Source organism: Triturus cristatus, chromosome 8, assembly GCF_964204655.1.
Source record: "Triturus cristatus chromosome 8, aTriCri1.1, whole genome shotgun sequence".
NCBI lineage: Eukaryota > Metazoa > Chordata > Amphibia > Caudata > Salamandridae > Triturus > Triturus cristatus.
Genome location: NC_140591.1, coordinates 52,787,962 through 52,803,025, shown reverse-complemented (window position 1 = coordinate 52,803,025; position 15,064 = coordinate 52,787,962). Strand labels below are relative to the sequence as shown.

The following is a 15,064-nucleotide window of genomic DNA, read 5'->3' as shown; positions in this document are numbered from 1 at the left end:
CACTCTAGCCCATGAACTACTTTGTTGTTCCCATTGCAAGGTAAGATCAGGACAATTGCTTACGTTTACATATGCTTGCACACAGTTGGACAGAGCAAAACTGGTGACTGTAATGTTCCAATTCAATGTAACTTTACTGCACATAAAGATATATGCTACCTAACTACCCACTTACAAGTTACCAAAAGCGAGACCTATTGGCTATGCCAATGCTTGTTTATACTTCCCTGGGTGATGCTAGAGGAGCCCCTCATTTCATCCCAGTGTGCCCTTTCATAACGTGAGAGGAGACCAAAGGAGTTAGCAATTCACCAGTGGTTAACCGATTGGGCCGCCACTCTCTTCCCTGCAGCATCTATTTTTCTAGCTTGCTCCTCTGGTGGGGGGCACCTTTCCAAATGTTTGTGAGTTTGTCCTCTTCCTTACTGTTTCTACCACTAGAGAGTCAGGTAGTTGTTCACCCTTTATGTAAGTTGGGTCTGTAGATGAGGGTCTTCTTTTTCCATCTACCCTCGGTGTAGTCACCCGGTTAACGGGTTCTTTAAAAATGTCTGGGGTATGTCTTAGCATACCCTTGAGCATTAGTAGGTATTGGGCCAAGTGGTTCAGTGTGGAGTTGAACCTTATGATAACTGGCTGCCCTACCTATAATATCATGGTAGGTAGTAGTATCATCTGGAGGGGAAGACATCTCTGGATAAAAGTCTGGGTCTTTGTCGGTATGTGGGTCTGTGCCGTATGTGTCCCACTAAGCATCTTGTGGTGGAATGGAGTACTGGTCTCCCTCATCCCCTTGATCCCCATCATCCCCATGTTCACCGAAAGAATGAATGGATTCTTGTGGAGAATAGTGTGTCTCTACAGGTGTGATGGTGGTGGAGAATGTGCCCTTGGTGCCGCAAGAGTTGGTGGACTGATGGGAAGTGGACTGGTGGTCTTGTCCGCTATTTCACTATGCTTTGGGAACCTCCAAAGCTTCTTCAGAGCTCATTCATCTCTAATCTGGCTTTTCCTTAGTCTGAGAAGGTGTCAACAGTATTCAACCAGTGTTCGGGTGAATATGTTTTTCGTTTTTGCCTCAAATCGATGTGTTCCTGCAACCGAGGCAGTTATTTTCTACACCGAAAATGGTAGAGGTGAAGACTGGTGACTGTGCGTCGGGCTGGGCGTTTCCGATACAGGTGTTTGGTGCCGACCATGGCCCGAAAGCGGTGGTGGCTCGCGCACATTTTCAATCGATCCAAAGTGGATGGTCGACCCTTCGGGACAGTTTGTTGTGGCTGCGGCCAGGATGGAGGAGACACAGTACTCAAAGTTCGTCCTCGTGGAAGGACCTGTATCTCAAGCTCAGATCCCGAACTGTAATTGTGTGTAAAGTAAACCTCATCCGCGGCCGACACTTGAGCCTAGATCTTGTGGTGGTAGTCTTCAGACCCAAACAGATCTGGAGTGTCTCGAGCCTACTTGTGCACTGATCGTGCAGTGTCTTCTTCGATAGGAATGACTGGCAAGCCTCACTAGTGGATTCCTTGTGATCCAGAAAAAGGCACAAGTTACACACTAGATGTTGGTCAGTGTGTGGGAACTTGACATGGCACTGTGTGCAAAATCTATATGGAGTCCGTTTCATCACCAGATGGACATGGAGTGGACGTAATGTTTAAAATAGAAGGTTTGCCTCTCAGGGCCTCGGTTGACTGGAGTACATCAACAAGCAACCCATGTAGATATCTAAGTAACCACGATCGATGACAATACCGACGTTCAAGGTCTACCCAGTAGGAACTGATGATACCGAGATAGAGTAGAGGAGCACATGTCCGAACCACACGGCGGGGAAAAAAACTATTTAACAATGGAGTAAAGGACCATGTGCATTGCAAGCAAGAGGAGGAGTCACAGAACCTTGTGACTCGAAAGACTTCTTCAAAGAAAAACAACTTGCCCACTTCAGAGCCCAACACAAGATGGCAGACTTATGCTAAGCATGTGTATCCACAGCCACACATGACACCAAACATACATACATATTGCTTTGGGTACAGGATAAGCCCGGCACTTAATTACCCAGCAAACCGGTTACCCCACTAGTGTTTAGTCCACATGAAGACATTATTTTGATGCTCTGTGATAAGAGAAGTCTCCATCCCAGAATTGCACAGAGTTGCGAAACATGTATTGGCTGTTTTTATTGTCTTCACACTCTCTACTGACATCTGGATGAAGAAAGTTTCCTTGTTGTATTCGACTTGATGCTGATATAGGAATAAACTACATACATTGATGATCAAAGGACTGATTGAGTTGGGCACTGATTTTTATCCCAGAGCAGGAAGATTGTACGTATGTGTGTACATATACATATAAATATATAAACGCGCACATATATACAGGAAACAGTTCGGAACTGGGTTATTGGGAAAGTGCATGGGAATGAACGTAGGGTAGACTCTCCGGCGCAACCCCTTTGAGGAAGGGGAACATGACTAGAAAAATAAAAGAATGGGGACTTACCGGTAGCTGCAAACTGGGAGACAGAGTTTAGGGAGAGGGTGCTAAAACTTTTGAAGAACTTCAGGATGAATAATACAAGATGGTCCAATAAGACTAAGGACCACTTGGGAAGCTCATCTGGGTTAAATAGAGGACATAGATTGGGAGGCAGCCCTCATACACCTATGATAAATAGCCATTTATACAAGACATAATGATACAATTGAAAGTGCTGTACATAATATACAAGAGGACTATTCAAAATGGTTAGAGCACAATCACCAAATTCTCTAAGGCACGAGGGGATCCTTCCTCAACACAATTGTGAACGGTCCTTGAATTCAGAGACACCGGAGGGATATAGTGGGCAATCTCAGCAGTATTGGGAGTTCCCTTTTTTCGGGACCCCCACCCTCACTTTGCAATATTGGGTGTTCCCTATTGGTATATCCATGGCTCAACAGCTGTTCTGTACATTGGACTTTTTTCTCACAAAACATGATATCACACGACAGTGGGAGAGTAAAATGGCCCTAAAAAGGGCAATGTGGCTAGCAGGGATGAATATCTGCATGTAAGTGGAAAGAGCAGTGTATGAAGGATGGGACTGTCCTAAACATTTTGAGAAAGCGTGGGGAAGCTGGAGAGCATTTGATGGTCTTAATTGGGAACAGGAGACTACAGAAACTGAACCCTTATCATTGAGTTGTGGAATCAATATGCAAGGACAGAGCAAAAGTTGAGAGGGGAAGAGGGTTGGTTGCAGGGGTTTTGAGATCTGTATAATGTAACTGTTTACGTATACAAGTGCTGACCTTATTGCCAATATTGATAAAGTGTACAAAAGCATAGTGAATTGTGGGATGTATTTTATATTGTGGAAGAGGTGTGGCGCAGCACCAGGTCGCCTGACTCCGGACCACGGGGTTCACGGTTTGATCCCCGGCGCCAGGTCAGCCCAGCACCATGTGACTCTGGGCAATAGCTCGCTTAATCATCCAGAGGGCCCCCAGCGCCGGGAAACCACTTCGGAGGTAGCTGTGCACTTTAAAAAATAAATAAATATTAAAATGCAATAAAAACGGTTTCAAAATATTTAAAAAAAAAATTTGCTTTCTATTTTGTGTATGGTTTTTAATTTCAACCTAGAAAATGGTACTTCCAGTGCTTAATTTGTACTTAAATGACTGATGGTGCCTAAAGCTGCGCTCAGAGACCTGTGATGGTGCTTCTTAAAAGTTGGCTTGCCAAATGCTCATAGTTCAATCCACCTCATGCCTCTTTAATCACCCCCAGACACCATCTACCCCGTTATCTCCCCTGCAGATTCCTGCTTTATACCTTTGTGATGGCCTTTCAGTCTTTCCCTTCCTCTCTGCTTGTTTTTCCATTTCTTTCTGCTGTTTAATGTCTGATGAAGAAAAATAAGTGCCAGCTCCCAAAGAGGAGTGCTGGTGGGAACACTGGCAACCACTGACTGTAATTAAGCACTGGCCACTATCAAACACAAGTTCTGGATTCCACTGCTGAACACCAATATAAAGAAAGTGGGTTATTAATTGGTGTGGATGCAAGTCCACCAAAAGGAATAAGACCACACATTATTTGTGTATTTAGTTAAAATATAGAACTAAACAAAGCTACAGCATTAACAATTACATTTTAAATATAAAATATAACAAATTTATGAAATTAAATTTTTTTAATGTAAAATTTTCAAATACCCCCTAAAATAGAGGAATGTTTTTAGTATGCATATTAACTTTTAAAAGTGATTTATGAAATGTATTAAAAGCAATTGAATTATATTTTAATGAAAGTTAATGTTACATTAATATTTAAACTCGAAAAAGATCACATTATGTTAAAATAAAGGTTTTAGGGGCAAGATGGTGGAACGGACGTAGAATGTCTGGCTCACGGTCCGCGCACTATTCCCAAACTGATTAATGCAGCTATTCAACACTCTGCCAGTGGCAAAACACATTGCTGAGGAGTGGAAGATGCGGGGCGCAAACTGAGTGCTCCAAATTGCACCACTCGCACTCCTATGGCCGGCAATGAAGTCTCGTGGCGGCGCTCCGCCACTCATCAAAATGGCGCCCGCTGGCCCAAGTGAGTTGGAACACGCCTCGACCCGGTGAAGTGCACGGCAGGCGGTGGGGGCTAAGGTAGTGCTACTTGAGAAGACGTCCAGTGCCGCCACGAACACTGAGGACCCCCGGGCGAGGAGAAGCAAATCCAGCAATATCGCTTAAACGGACCCTATGGCATTGCGGGGCCGCGCGGGCCGCTTCAGGTGCGTCTATGGAAGTTGCTCAGCCTCGAAAGAATGTCTGATATCTTCCGGAACAATTATACATTTTTTGAATATAATGGGGACCGTTGGTTACCTTTCTCTCGTGGGGATTGCCCCTGGCTGTCTGTCCTCCCTCTGCCAGAGAAATGCATCTCTTTCAATTTTGAACCATCTACGACTACTCATCGTCGAACACACCAGTGGGAGCGAGCCGCCACCATCGTTTGTGAGGGGAGGGTTGGGTTTTTGTACCTTATTTTCAGGGCTTTGTTTCTTGGGGGCATTTACTTATCTTGCATTGCTTCTTCCCGTTGGAAAGGTTTGACAGAAGCCCATCATAAAAGAAAGATGGGTTGAACAGTTAACTTTATCTTTAATGGACATTGAGAAATGGATCGAGCCTTTATAACGTTAGAAACTGTACCTTCTATATTTGCACTACCTTATGAGACACTGGCCAGGACATTGGCTAGGTACTAAGTCAATGCTTAAACCCTTCTAAGGCGTCCTATACAAGAGCTCACTGCGATGAGCGTTGTGATGGCAATATCTTAGTTGATGTAATGGAAACATTTTCAATAAACATAAGTTTGACAACAAAAAAATAAAGGTTTTATTTTTACAAATTTGTTTTAACATTTAATTCCATTTCTTGATATTTGTAACTATTTTAAATAGTTTAATTTAACATTATTTCCTATGGGGTTTTAATCTTAAGTCCCTAACCCCTATTAGTTTCTAGGAGAGGGTATTGCCGTACAGGAAGTTGGCCATGTGTGGTGCTGCACTCACTGCACCTCTGAGCTGGAGCACATTTACTACTGTGTTGGTCCTTTTTGGCTGTAGTAACTTTAGAGGTGCAGTTTGTGAATAGGACTAAGCCTAATCTTTTTTTCCCCTCTGGAGTTCTTTATAGCGCAAACTTGACCTGAAGGTATTTTGTAGCAGAACGCACGTTGCTCCCGAAACCACTCCCTTATCTTCCCGAAACTCCTTAGTGCTCCCTTAATCCCTCCCCTATATAAGTAGCTATTCCACATTTTCAGCCACTTATCCCGGTCAATCCACATTTATGGCTAAAACATGTACTTAAGTATCTGGAGACTCTGCAGTTTGGCAAAGATTTCCACTCCCCAAAAAATGTATAGCAAAGGTAAAATATCTGCACACAGGTTTGTTAACAGCATTTTGTACTATATTAGTACTAGCACAGTAAGACTAATACAATTATTACAAAATGCAGTTTGTTAGGTTGAGTTTATAAAGATGTAATTTTCTCAGATTATCTAATTTAGTTCTGCTGGGCTCTTCCCTCCTGTCAGCGATAAACCCTTTGATGAGGTATGAAGAGGTTCCCAGGCCAGAGAAAATTGCCTAGTTTTGCTGGCAGGAGGTCTGGAAGAAATAGTCACTTTACATTTTTGAGGAGAGGGGGGGAAGAGGCGAATAGATAAGAAAACAAATAGTTTCTTACCTGACAGTGTTGTTTTGCAGCTTGAAGAATTTTCTGGATTCACAAGGTGTGTATTATTCCGCCATCTAGTGGTTGGGCCCAAAATTATCCACTTTTTTGTAGTCCTTCCATTTTTGTTTTTTCTTGTAGGGCATCGACGGATCACACTTGGGTGTTTTCTGTGATGTCGTACACCTTCCCCCGGAAGCTCCCACTCTTGGTCAACATCTTCAGAATCTTTTTTTTCCCTAGTCTGTTCTCTCCTTCCATCTTTTCTGGATTCACATGCTGTGCATACATCTTCTAGCGGTTTTGTTAATTTTGTTGTGACTAGGTTGATGATGAGCTTAGATTTGTAAACAGATGTTTTAACACCTTTTCTCCCAGTTGAGCTTTCTAGTTTATTTAAAAGTCTGTACAGTAGTGTATACAAATTACCATGTTGCTGCTATACATATATCCTCTGAAGGTATATTTTCTAGAAAGGCAATGGCTGCTCCTTTTTTCCTGGTTGAGTGGCCTTTGGGGTTGATTTTAGTTTTACTCCTGCACTTGTGTGCCACTGTTGTATAGTATGTGTGATACATCTGACAATTGTGTCCTTAGGTACGTTTTTCCATATTGTTGTCTGGCAAATTAGACAAATAGTTGCTTTGTCTTCCTGCTTGTCTTTTCAATATAGTACATTGTGGTGTGCCTTGCGTCCTTGTGTAACGCTCTCTCTGCTTGATTTTGTGGCTGTTGGAAAAAACATGGAATTTGCATTGTTTGATTTATGTGGAAGTGTGAAACCACCTTAGGTAGGAACTGTGGATCTGTCCTCATTATGATTCTGTCCATGTGAACCTGTAAATATGGCTTTTGAATTGTGAGTGCTTGTATTTCAATCACCCTGGGAATAGAGGTTATTGCCACCAGGAATGCTGTTTATAGAGTGAGCATCTTTGATGTGGCCATGTGTAAATGTTCAAAGTGTGCCTTCAGTAATTGTATGAGTATCACTTTTAGATTCCATGGGGGTGCAGGTTATTTCCTTGTTGGTGCAATTGGCTTTGCTCCCTTTAAGAACCGATTTATTGCCGGAGCTGTGAAGAAGCTTCTTATGTGACCTTATGTGGAGACTACGATTGCAGCTAGGTGTACTTTTAAAGATGATTATGTTAAACTCCCCGTTGCTTGTGACCATTGGTTCTGTAGCCATTCCTGAATCAGTCTCAGTTTTAATTTAGCAAATGGAATCGAAGGGATGCATGAAGCCATCTTCCATATAACAATTTCCCCACAGTCCTCACTATCAGAGCTTGTCCCTTCTGGTAATGGTGAATTTCCAGCAATCGTGACTGCATTCTTTTCTTGCTGGGACATAATTTCCCTAGGATTGAGTTGATTATATCTCCTAGAAACCATTCTTCTTGTTCTGGTGTTGGGTGATGATTTCTCTGTGTTTATAGAGAACCCCCGTGTGAATAGTACCTCACCATCTCCTGTATATGACCTTGCATTTGTTCTGAGAGTCTTCTCTTACTAACCAGTTATTCAGGTAAGGGTAGACATATATGCATTGTCTTCTTAGGTGAGCTGCCACTGTTGCTAGACACTTTGTAAAGATTCTTAGCGCTGATTTTATTGCAAATGCCAGCACTTTGACTGGTAGTGAGTTCTGTTCAACACAAATCTCTGGTATTTTTGTGTTTTGCATTCATTGGGATGTGCAAGTAAGCGTCCTTTAGATCTATAGGTGCCATGTAATCCTCTTTTTGGAATTGTGGAAGACTTCCTGTAATTTTGTCATTTGTGTCTTTATAAACTTGTTTATGAATAGGAGGTCGAAAATTGGGTGTAGGAAATCCGTCTTAGTTTGGGATAAAGAAATATATTCAGTACTTTCCCTGCTTGATCTATGATCTGGGCACCCTTTTATTGCCTTTTTTAAAACAACTTTCTACCTCCTTGAGAAGACATGATGTTTCTTCCCTTGAATGGACCTTCTTTTTGGTCACCTTGCTAGAGGTATTTTGTCCAAATTTATGCAATAACCATCCCCTATGACATTTAAAATCCATTTTTTTGACGTTATCTTCCTCCACTTTTGAAGGAAGTTCTTTATTCTGCCTCCCACTGGTATTGAGTGTGAGAGGCTGTCTCTCTTTGGGAAGTCACGTGTTAGCTGGGGTCGTGCCTCCCCTGTGAGGCTGTCCCCTTCCCCGTGTTCTTCCTCAAAAGATCTGGCTGCTTTCTTGGAATGCCTGATGTGATGTCCCACTTTGGAAGCTGCCTCTTCCTGTAGACCTGTGTGTTGACGCTGCCCCTCTTTGGAAGTTACCCCTAAACTGCAACGCCCCAAAGGACTTAGCAGTCTCATTGTCCTTTTTAAGTTGATTTAGTGTGTCATCAACAGCACTCCCGAATAACTGCTCTCCGTTGAAGGGGGTATTGATTATATTGGCCTGCACCTCTGGCTTGAACCCCGAGATTCTTAGCCATGAATAACGGCGTAGTGTTATCCCTGTCATCATTTGCCGGCTTGCTATGTCCGCTGCATCTAATGCAGATTTCAGGCATGTATTAGCAATATTTTTTCCTTCCTCAGCAAGGTTAGCAGCTCTTTTTTTGTATTGCTTTGGCAGGTGTTTTATGAGCTCCTCCATTTCCTTCCAGTGCTGGTAGGCATGCCTGTTTAGGAGGGCGTTTGAATTTGAAATTTGCCATCGATTGGCTGCGCTTCTTTCAAATTTCCTACCCATGCGGTCCATCATCTTACTCTCCTTCTCAGGAGGTGGCCCAGATGTTGATGGGATATTGGCCCTCTTCCTTGCTGTAGAGGTGATAATAGAATCAGCATGCACTCTACCTTTGATGTAGGCCGGGTCTTTTGATGAGTATTTGTATTTTTTCTCCACGTTTGGAGTCGCTGCTCTACAAGTGGCGGGTTCTTTAAAAGCCTCCCTTCCTTGGTCCAAGACACTAGGCAACATTGGTAGGAATGTATTCCTTGCATGGGATGATACAAGAGTTTCCAGCAGGAAACATGGCTGTGACTTTTCCTCCTCAAGCTGCACTCCATATTTGTCTGCAGCTTTTTTAATGACATGATTATACATCCCAATGTCATCTGGAGGAGAAGGCCTCGATGGATAGCAGTCTACCCCTTCCTCAGGGGAGTCCGCCTCCAACTCATGCCATTGAGGTTCTGCGAACTCAGACTCTTCTGACCCCTGGATTATGCCCAGTCCTTCTTGTTCTTCGTCCTCCTCATATGTTTCTTCTTCCTCTACCTGAGGTTCAGTTGTCATAGGAGGACCGATGTCTTTGACGTCCTTCTCGTCCTGGTCTTTTGGCATCAAAGTTTTTTCAGGAATTCGATATTTTGTTAAGGATGCGTCAAAATCTTTCTTTTTCTGTATTAAAGCGGCCATTTTGGCCTCGAGGCGCCTTGTCTTTCTCTCAATCTCCACCAAGCATTTTTCCGGATTGAGGGGCGATGCAGATTTTCGTTTTGAAGTTGATTTTCGTTTCGACGGCGAAGATTTCTTCGACATGTTGGACGCTGAGCTTCTTGTGTTGTACCGAGACCTTTCCCGCTTTGATGTTGAAGCGTCTCGCCCTCGTCTGTCTTTCGACGAGTGAGTCTTCTCAGAAGACTTTCCTTCTGTGGTATCCCTTTTGAGGGATCCGAGGGGTTCCTTGTCTCCAGGCCTGCCTTCGGTCAGTGCTATTTTCGACAATGAGATGCCCTTCGATGCCCCTAAGTCTGATTTTTGAGACACAGGCAATTTTTTCTGTGTTACCTGCAGCCTCTGGTCTTTCTTGGTCGCCTCTCCCTCAATTTCAACGATTCTCAGGTCGGATGTTTCCCCTTCTGTGACGTTTTCCGCCTCGTCGCTTGAGAGACCCAGGTCTCGCAGGGATGCTTTTGGTCTCTGTCCCTGCATGGCGTAGTGAGTCTGTCTCTGCTTCTCCCGCACCCTCAGCGTCTTCAGTTCAACTTTATGATCAAAATAGATGTGTAAGGTTATACACCATTCCTTCAACTTAATATTATGTGCTAACATGAGTGTAGAACATGTTAGTTTTTTAAATTTCAATCAGTTTTTATTAGAGGTTTTGCAAAACAAACTTGGTCACCTTATAGCACTATGAGCAATAGGTTACAGATTTGGGCAGAAAATTTGGAAAAACAGATTTTGGTACAATATAATTAAGACTCCCAGTTTTCTGATTTTTACAGATAAATACATACAGAAAACAATGTGTTTCCGGTCTGTATTTATTTTTAAAAGCTGAAAAATCCAGAAAGGAATATGCTACTTACCAGTATGCATCTGTTCTTGGCATGTAGAGCTGCAGATCTACACACTGTGCATAGATCGCCACCTGGTGTTGGGCCTGGATGTTTGCATTTGTTTTTGTCTTGGAAAGTCTTTGTAAGTCACGAGGTATGGGACTCCTCCTTTGGATCATAGTGCACATGGGCATCAGCTCCATCCTTAGATTGTTTTTCGCCAGCAGGGAAATGATGGAGCTTAGTAAGAAACAGGAAAGATGCCCATGTGTGTTGTATCGAAGTAAGATAATACTGGAACAGGTAAAGGTAGCCGGGGAGGCGGGTGGGCGTGTGTAGATCTGCAGCTCTACATGCCAAGAACAGATGCATACTGGTAAGTAGCATATTCCGTTTGAGGCATATGAGCTGCAGATTACACACTGTGCATAGATTGTAAAGCAGTATCCACCCCTAGCAGTGACCACCAGTATCTGTTGCAGTAGTTTGAAATAGTGTTTTGAGTACAGCTTGGCCCACACTAGCTTGTTGTTTAGTTTGCACATCAACACAGTAGTGTTTTGTGAATGTGTGCGGTGTAGACCATGTAGCTGCTCTGCAGATATAATCTAAGGGAATGATGCCTAGAAATGCCATTGAAGCCCCTATCTTTTGTGTAGAGTGGGCTTTAGGAGGAACAGATAATGTACGTTTTGCTTTATGGTAACAAATCTGCATGCATTTGACAATCCACCTAGCTATCCTAGATTTTGATATGGGGTTCCCTTTATGTGGTGGTGAGAAAGACACGAATAGTTGTTTGGTCTTACGAAAGGGTTTTGTTCTTTCTATGTAGTATAGTAGTGCTCTTTTGACATCTAAGGTGTGAAGAGCTCTTTCTGCGACTGTTTGTGGCTGCGAGAAGAATGCAGGCAGCTCTACAGATTGATTGAGGCAAAAAGGAGAAATGACTTTAGGGAGGAATTTAGGATTAGTTCGGATAACAACTTTATTAAGATGCATCTGTAGAAAAGGTTCTTGAATGGTTAGTGCCTGTAGTTCACTAACTCTTCGTAGAGAAGTAATGGCTACAAGGAAAGCAGTTTTCCATGTTAAGAATTGTAGCTCACATTTATGTAGGGGTTCGAATGGAGGCTCCATTAGTCTTGTGAGAACGATGTTCAAATTCCACACAGGGGAAGGTGGTACTCTGGGGGGAATTATTCTTTTGAGTCCTTCCATAAAGGCCTTTATGGCAGGTACTCTGAAAAGTGAGAGGTGTTGTCTATTTTGTAGATATGCTGCTATGGTATAGGCTAGGTTGCATCTTTGGAGGTGTAGTAAGTAGCCTATGATGTGTTGGATAGACACATCTAGGGCATTAGTGTTGTTGTTATGGCAGTATACTACGAATCTTTTCCACTTGGCTGCATAGCATGCTCTAGTGTTAGGCCGTCTAGCTTCTTTGATGACGTTCATACAGTCAGGAGGAAGGTTAAGGTAACCAAATTCTAGGATTTCAGGAGCCAGATCGCTAGGTTGAGCTGAGCTGGCTGGGTCTGGGTGTTGGATCTCTCCATGGTTCTGGGTTAAGAGGCGTGGAGAGAGGTGTAGTTTTTGGTGCGGAACTACTGAGAGTTCCAGCAGTGTGGTGTACCATGGCTGTCTGGGCCAAGTTGGAGCAACTAGGATGAGCGTTAATGAGTGTTGCTGTAGTTTGCGCACCACTAGTGGAATGAGTGGGAGAGGCGGTGCTCTGCATTGGCTTGAACCCTATTACCACTTGCCAGCAGCGGGTGGCTATATTACCTGCGCAAAGCGGATTCCCTGGGGCTCTAGGGAACCCCCCACCATGAGTACCTGATGCCCCCTGTGAAGTCTCGCCAGTTGGAGGTCCTGAAGCCGGGGTGGCCGGCTTACGCAATCCTGAGGCATTACGCACCTCGCCACTTGAGGCTAACAACCGACCCTTGGCAATAGCTCTCCAGTCTGTCCTTTCTGTCGCAGCCCTAGAGGGGTGAGATATCGGAAGCAGCTGCAAGGACCCCTGCATCTGCAGGGCACGGACCTGAGTTCAGGACCGGCGGTGAGTCACGCGTCGGGGTTGGGTTGGAGCGGGGGGCAGTGTCGTGCTGTGGTGCCCCCTCCCCCCATCCCTCACCTCCAGCTTGCCCAACACTCGCCTCGAACGCTACAATGGAGCGCGTTAAGGGATATGGGTCCCGGGGGCCAAAACCAATTCAAACCAAAAATCTGGACCGATACACGGTCTCCAAAGAGACACAGCGGGGCCAATTGTCGGATGAAATCGCACGTGGGAGCCCGGGGAAAGAGGGACAGGAACATTCCCTCAAAGACGTCATAGAGGCCATCTCTGGTGTTAAGACCTCCTTGGAGCACAAAATGGACACCATGGCCATTGACATCAACCTTATCAGGGCGGATATGGGGAAACTAAATGAAAAAGCCAAACAGGTGGAAATAACAGCTACCAGCCTGGTGGGAGACGTCGCGCAGCTTCAAAAGGATGTCCGTGACCTCCAGGACTCTCGTAAATCTACAGAACTTAAGCTGGATGACTATGAAGGCCGCCTTCGCCGAAACAACCTCCGCACCCTAGGAGTTCCTGAGAAATCGGAGGGGCAACCCCCAGACCTCTTTGTTGAGGAACTCATTCTCAACTATTTGAAACCCAAAGGCCTCAGTACATTTTTTGTGATTGAGCGAGCCCACAGGGTCCCGGGCGGACGACCCAAATCGGGCGCTCCTCCACGGCCCATGTTGGCTCGGGTCTTAAACTTCCGAGACAGAGACATTATTCTCCAAAATTCCAGAGCTGGCGCCCCCCTCCGCTAAGAAAATGCGGACATTTCCTTCTTCCCGGACTTTACTCAAAGAGTGCAGAGGCAAAGGAGGACATTCCTATCGGTGAAGCGTGACCTGAGAGATAAAGCCCTAAAATACTCAATGCTATTCCCGGCACGCCTCCGGGTTGAAGCTGACGGAAAAGTGTGGCTTTTCGACCAGCCGGAGGCAGTGGCAGAATGGATTGAGTATAGGGGTGCAAAGAGCCCAGCAGACCGTGGAACCGGGGACACAACAGACACTCGGCCGCTCCGATGAAGGAATCTCCATGCAGGCAACTTTCTATAGAATTGAATATGCTACTTACCAGTATGCATCTGTTCTTGGCATGTAGGGCTGCTGACATTCATATCTGTGCATAGATCGCCGCCTAGTGTTGGGTCCGGATGTTTGCACGTTGTTGTCCTGGAAGAGTCTTCGAAGTATCACGAGATAGGTGACTCCTCCCCTGGACCACAGTGCGCATGGGCATCCTCTCCATCCTTAGATTGTTTTTTGCCATTGTGGCAGTGATGGAGTAGATACAGTAAGTGATGACCATGCTATACAGTAATTCTGAGAGCTGCAGCTGCTACAGGCGCCGGGGAGGAGGGTGGGCGATATGAATGTCAGCAGCCCTACATGCCAAGAACAGATGCATACTGGTAAGTAGCATATTCAGTTCGAGGCATGTGGGCTGCTGAATTCATATCTGTGCATAGAATATATAGCAGTACCTCCTATTAGCGGCGGCTACCAGTGCCAGCTGCAGCAGTCTGAAAAAGGGTTTTGAGAACAGCCTGTCCTACAGCTGCCTGCTGTTTTGAGTGTACATCTACACAGTAGTGTTTGGTAAATGTATGTATAGTGGACCATGTGGCTGCTCCACATATTTCCTGTAAAGGAATGTTTCCCAGGAAAGCCATGGACGCCCCTAACTTTCGTGTTGAGTGGGCTCGTGGGGGAATCGTTAGTGTGCGTTTAGCTTTTTGATAGCAAATTTGAATACATTTAACGATCCATCTGGCTATACCTGCTTTGGAAATGGCGTTGCCTTTATGTTGTGGAGAAAAGGCAACGAAAAGTTGTTTTGTCTTCCTAAAGTCTTTAGTTCTGTCTATATAGTACATGAGGGCCCTCTTTACATCTAGTGTATGGAGCATTCTCTCAGCGACATTTTGTGGATTTTGAAAGAAAACAGGCAGTTCAATAGTTTGATTTATGTGGAACTGCGATATTACTTTAGGCATGAATTTGGGGTTGGTACGTAGTACGACCCTGTTTGCGTGAACCTGAATGAACGGCTCTTGAATGGTTAGTGCCTGGAGTTCACTAACTCGTCTTAAGGAAGTGATTGCTACTAGGAAAGCTACTTTCCAGGTGAGGAATTGAATCTCACATGAGTGGAGAGGTTCGAAGGGTGGACCCATCAGTCTGGTGAGGACCAAGTTGAGGTTCCACACCGGTGCTGGTGGGTGCCTTGGGGGAATCACCCGTTTAAGTCCTTCCAAGAAGGCTTTGATGGCAGGCACTCTGAATAAAGAGAGGTGCTGCCTGTTTTGGAGATAGGCTGCTATTGCGGTTAAATGTATACGGATTGAGGTGTATGCCAGATTGCATCGGTACAGGTGTAAGAGGTAACAGATTATGTTTTGAATGGATGCGTCTAGCGGGTTAATGTCATTGTTGGTGCAGTAAATGACAAACCTTTTCC

The 15,064-nt window shown here is 44.6% G+C and overlaps 1 protein-coding gene across 3 annotated transcripts in view; it reads right to left on the bottom strand.

Moving 5' to 3' along the window:
* The window catches only part of LOC146800050 (uncharacterized), a 198,908-nt gene that overhangs the window by 55,025 nt on the left and 128,819 nt on the right, over positions 1-15,064 (bottom strand). Inside the window, exon 5 of one of the 3 annotated variants that reach the window (XM_085620966.1) lies at positions 6,267-10,230. The exons of the other annotated variants lie outside the window; for them this stretch is intronic. Coding sequence (XP_085477092.1) covers positions 8,462-10,230 — 1,769 coding nt within the window. The 3' untranslated portion in view covers positions 6,267-8,461. The remainder of the gene's footprint in view (positions 1-6,266; positions 10,231-15,064) is intronic. 3 annotated transcript variants of the gene reach the window in all.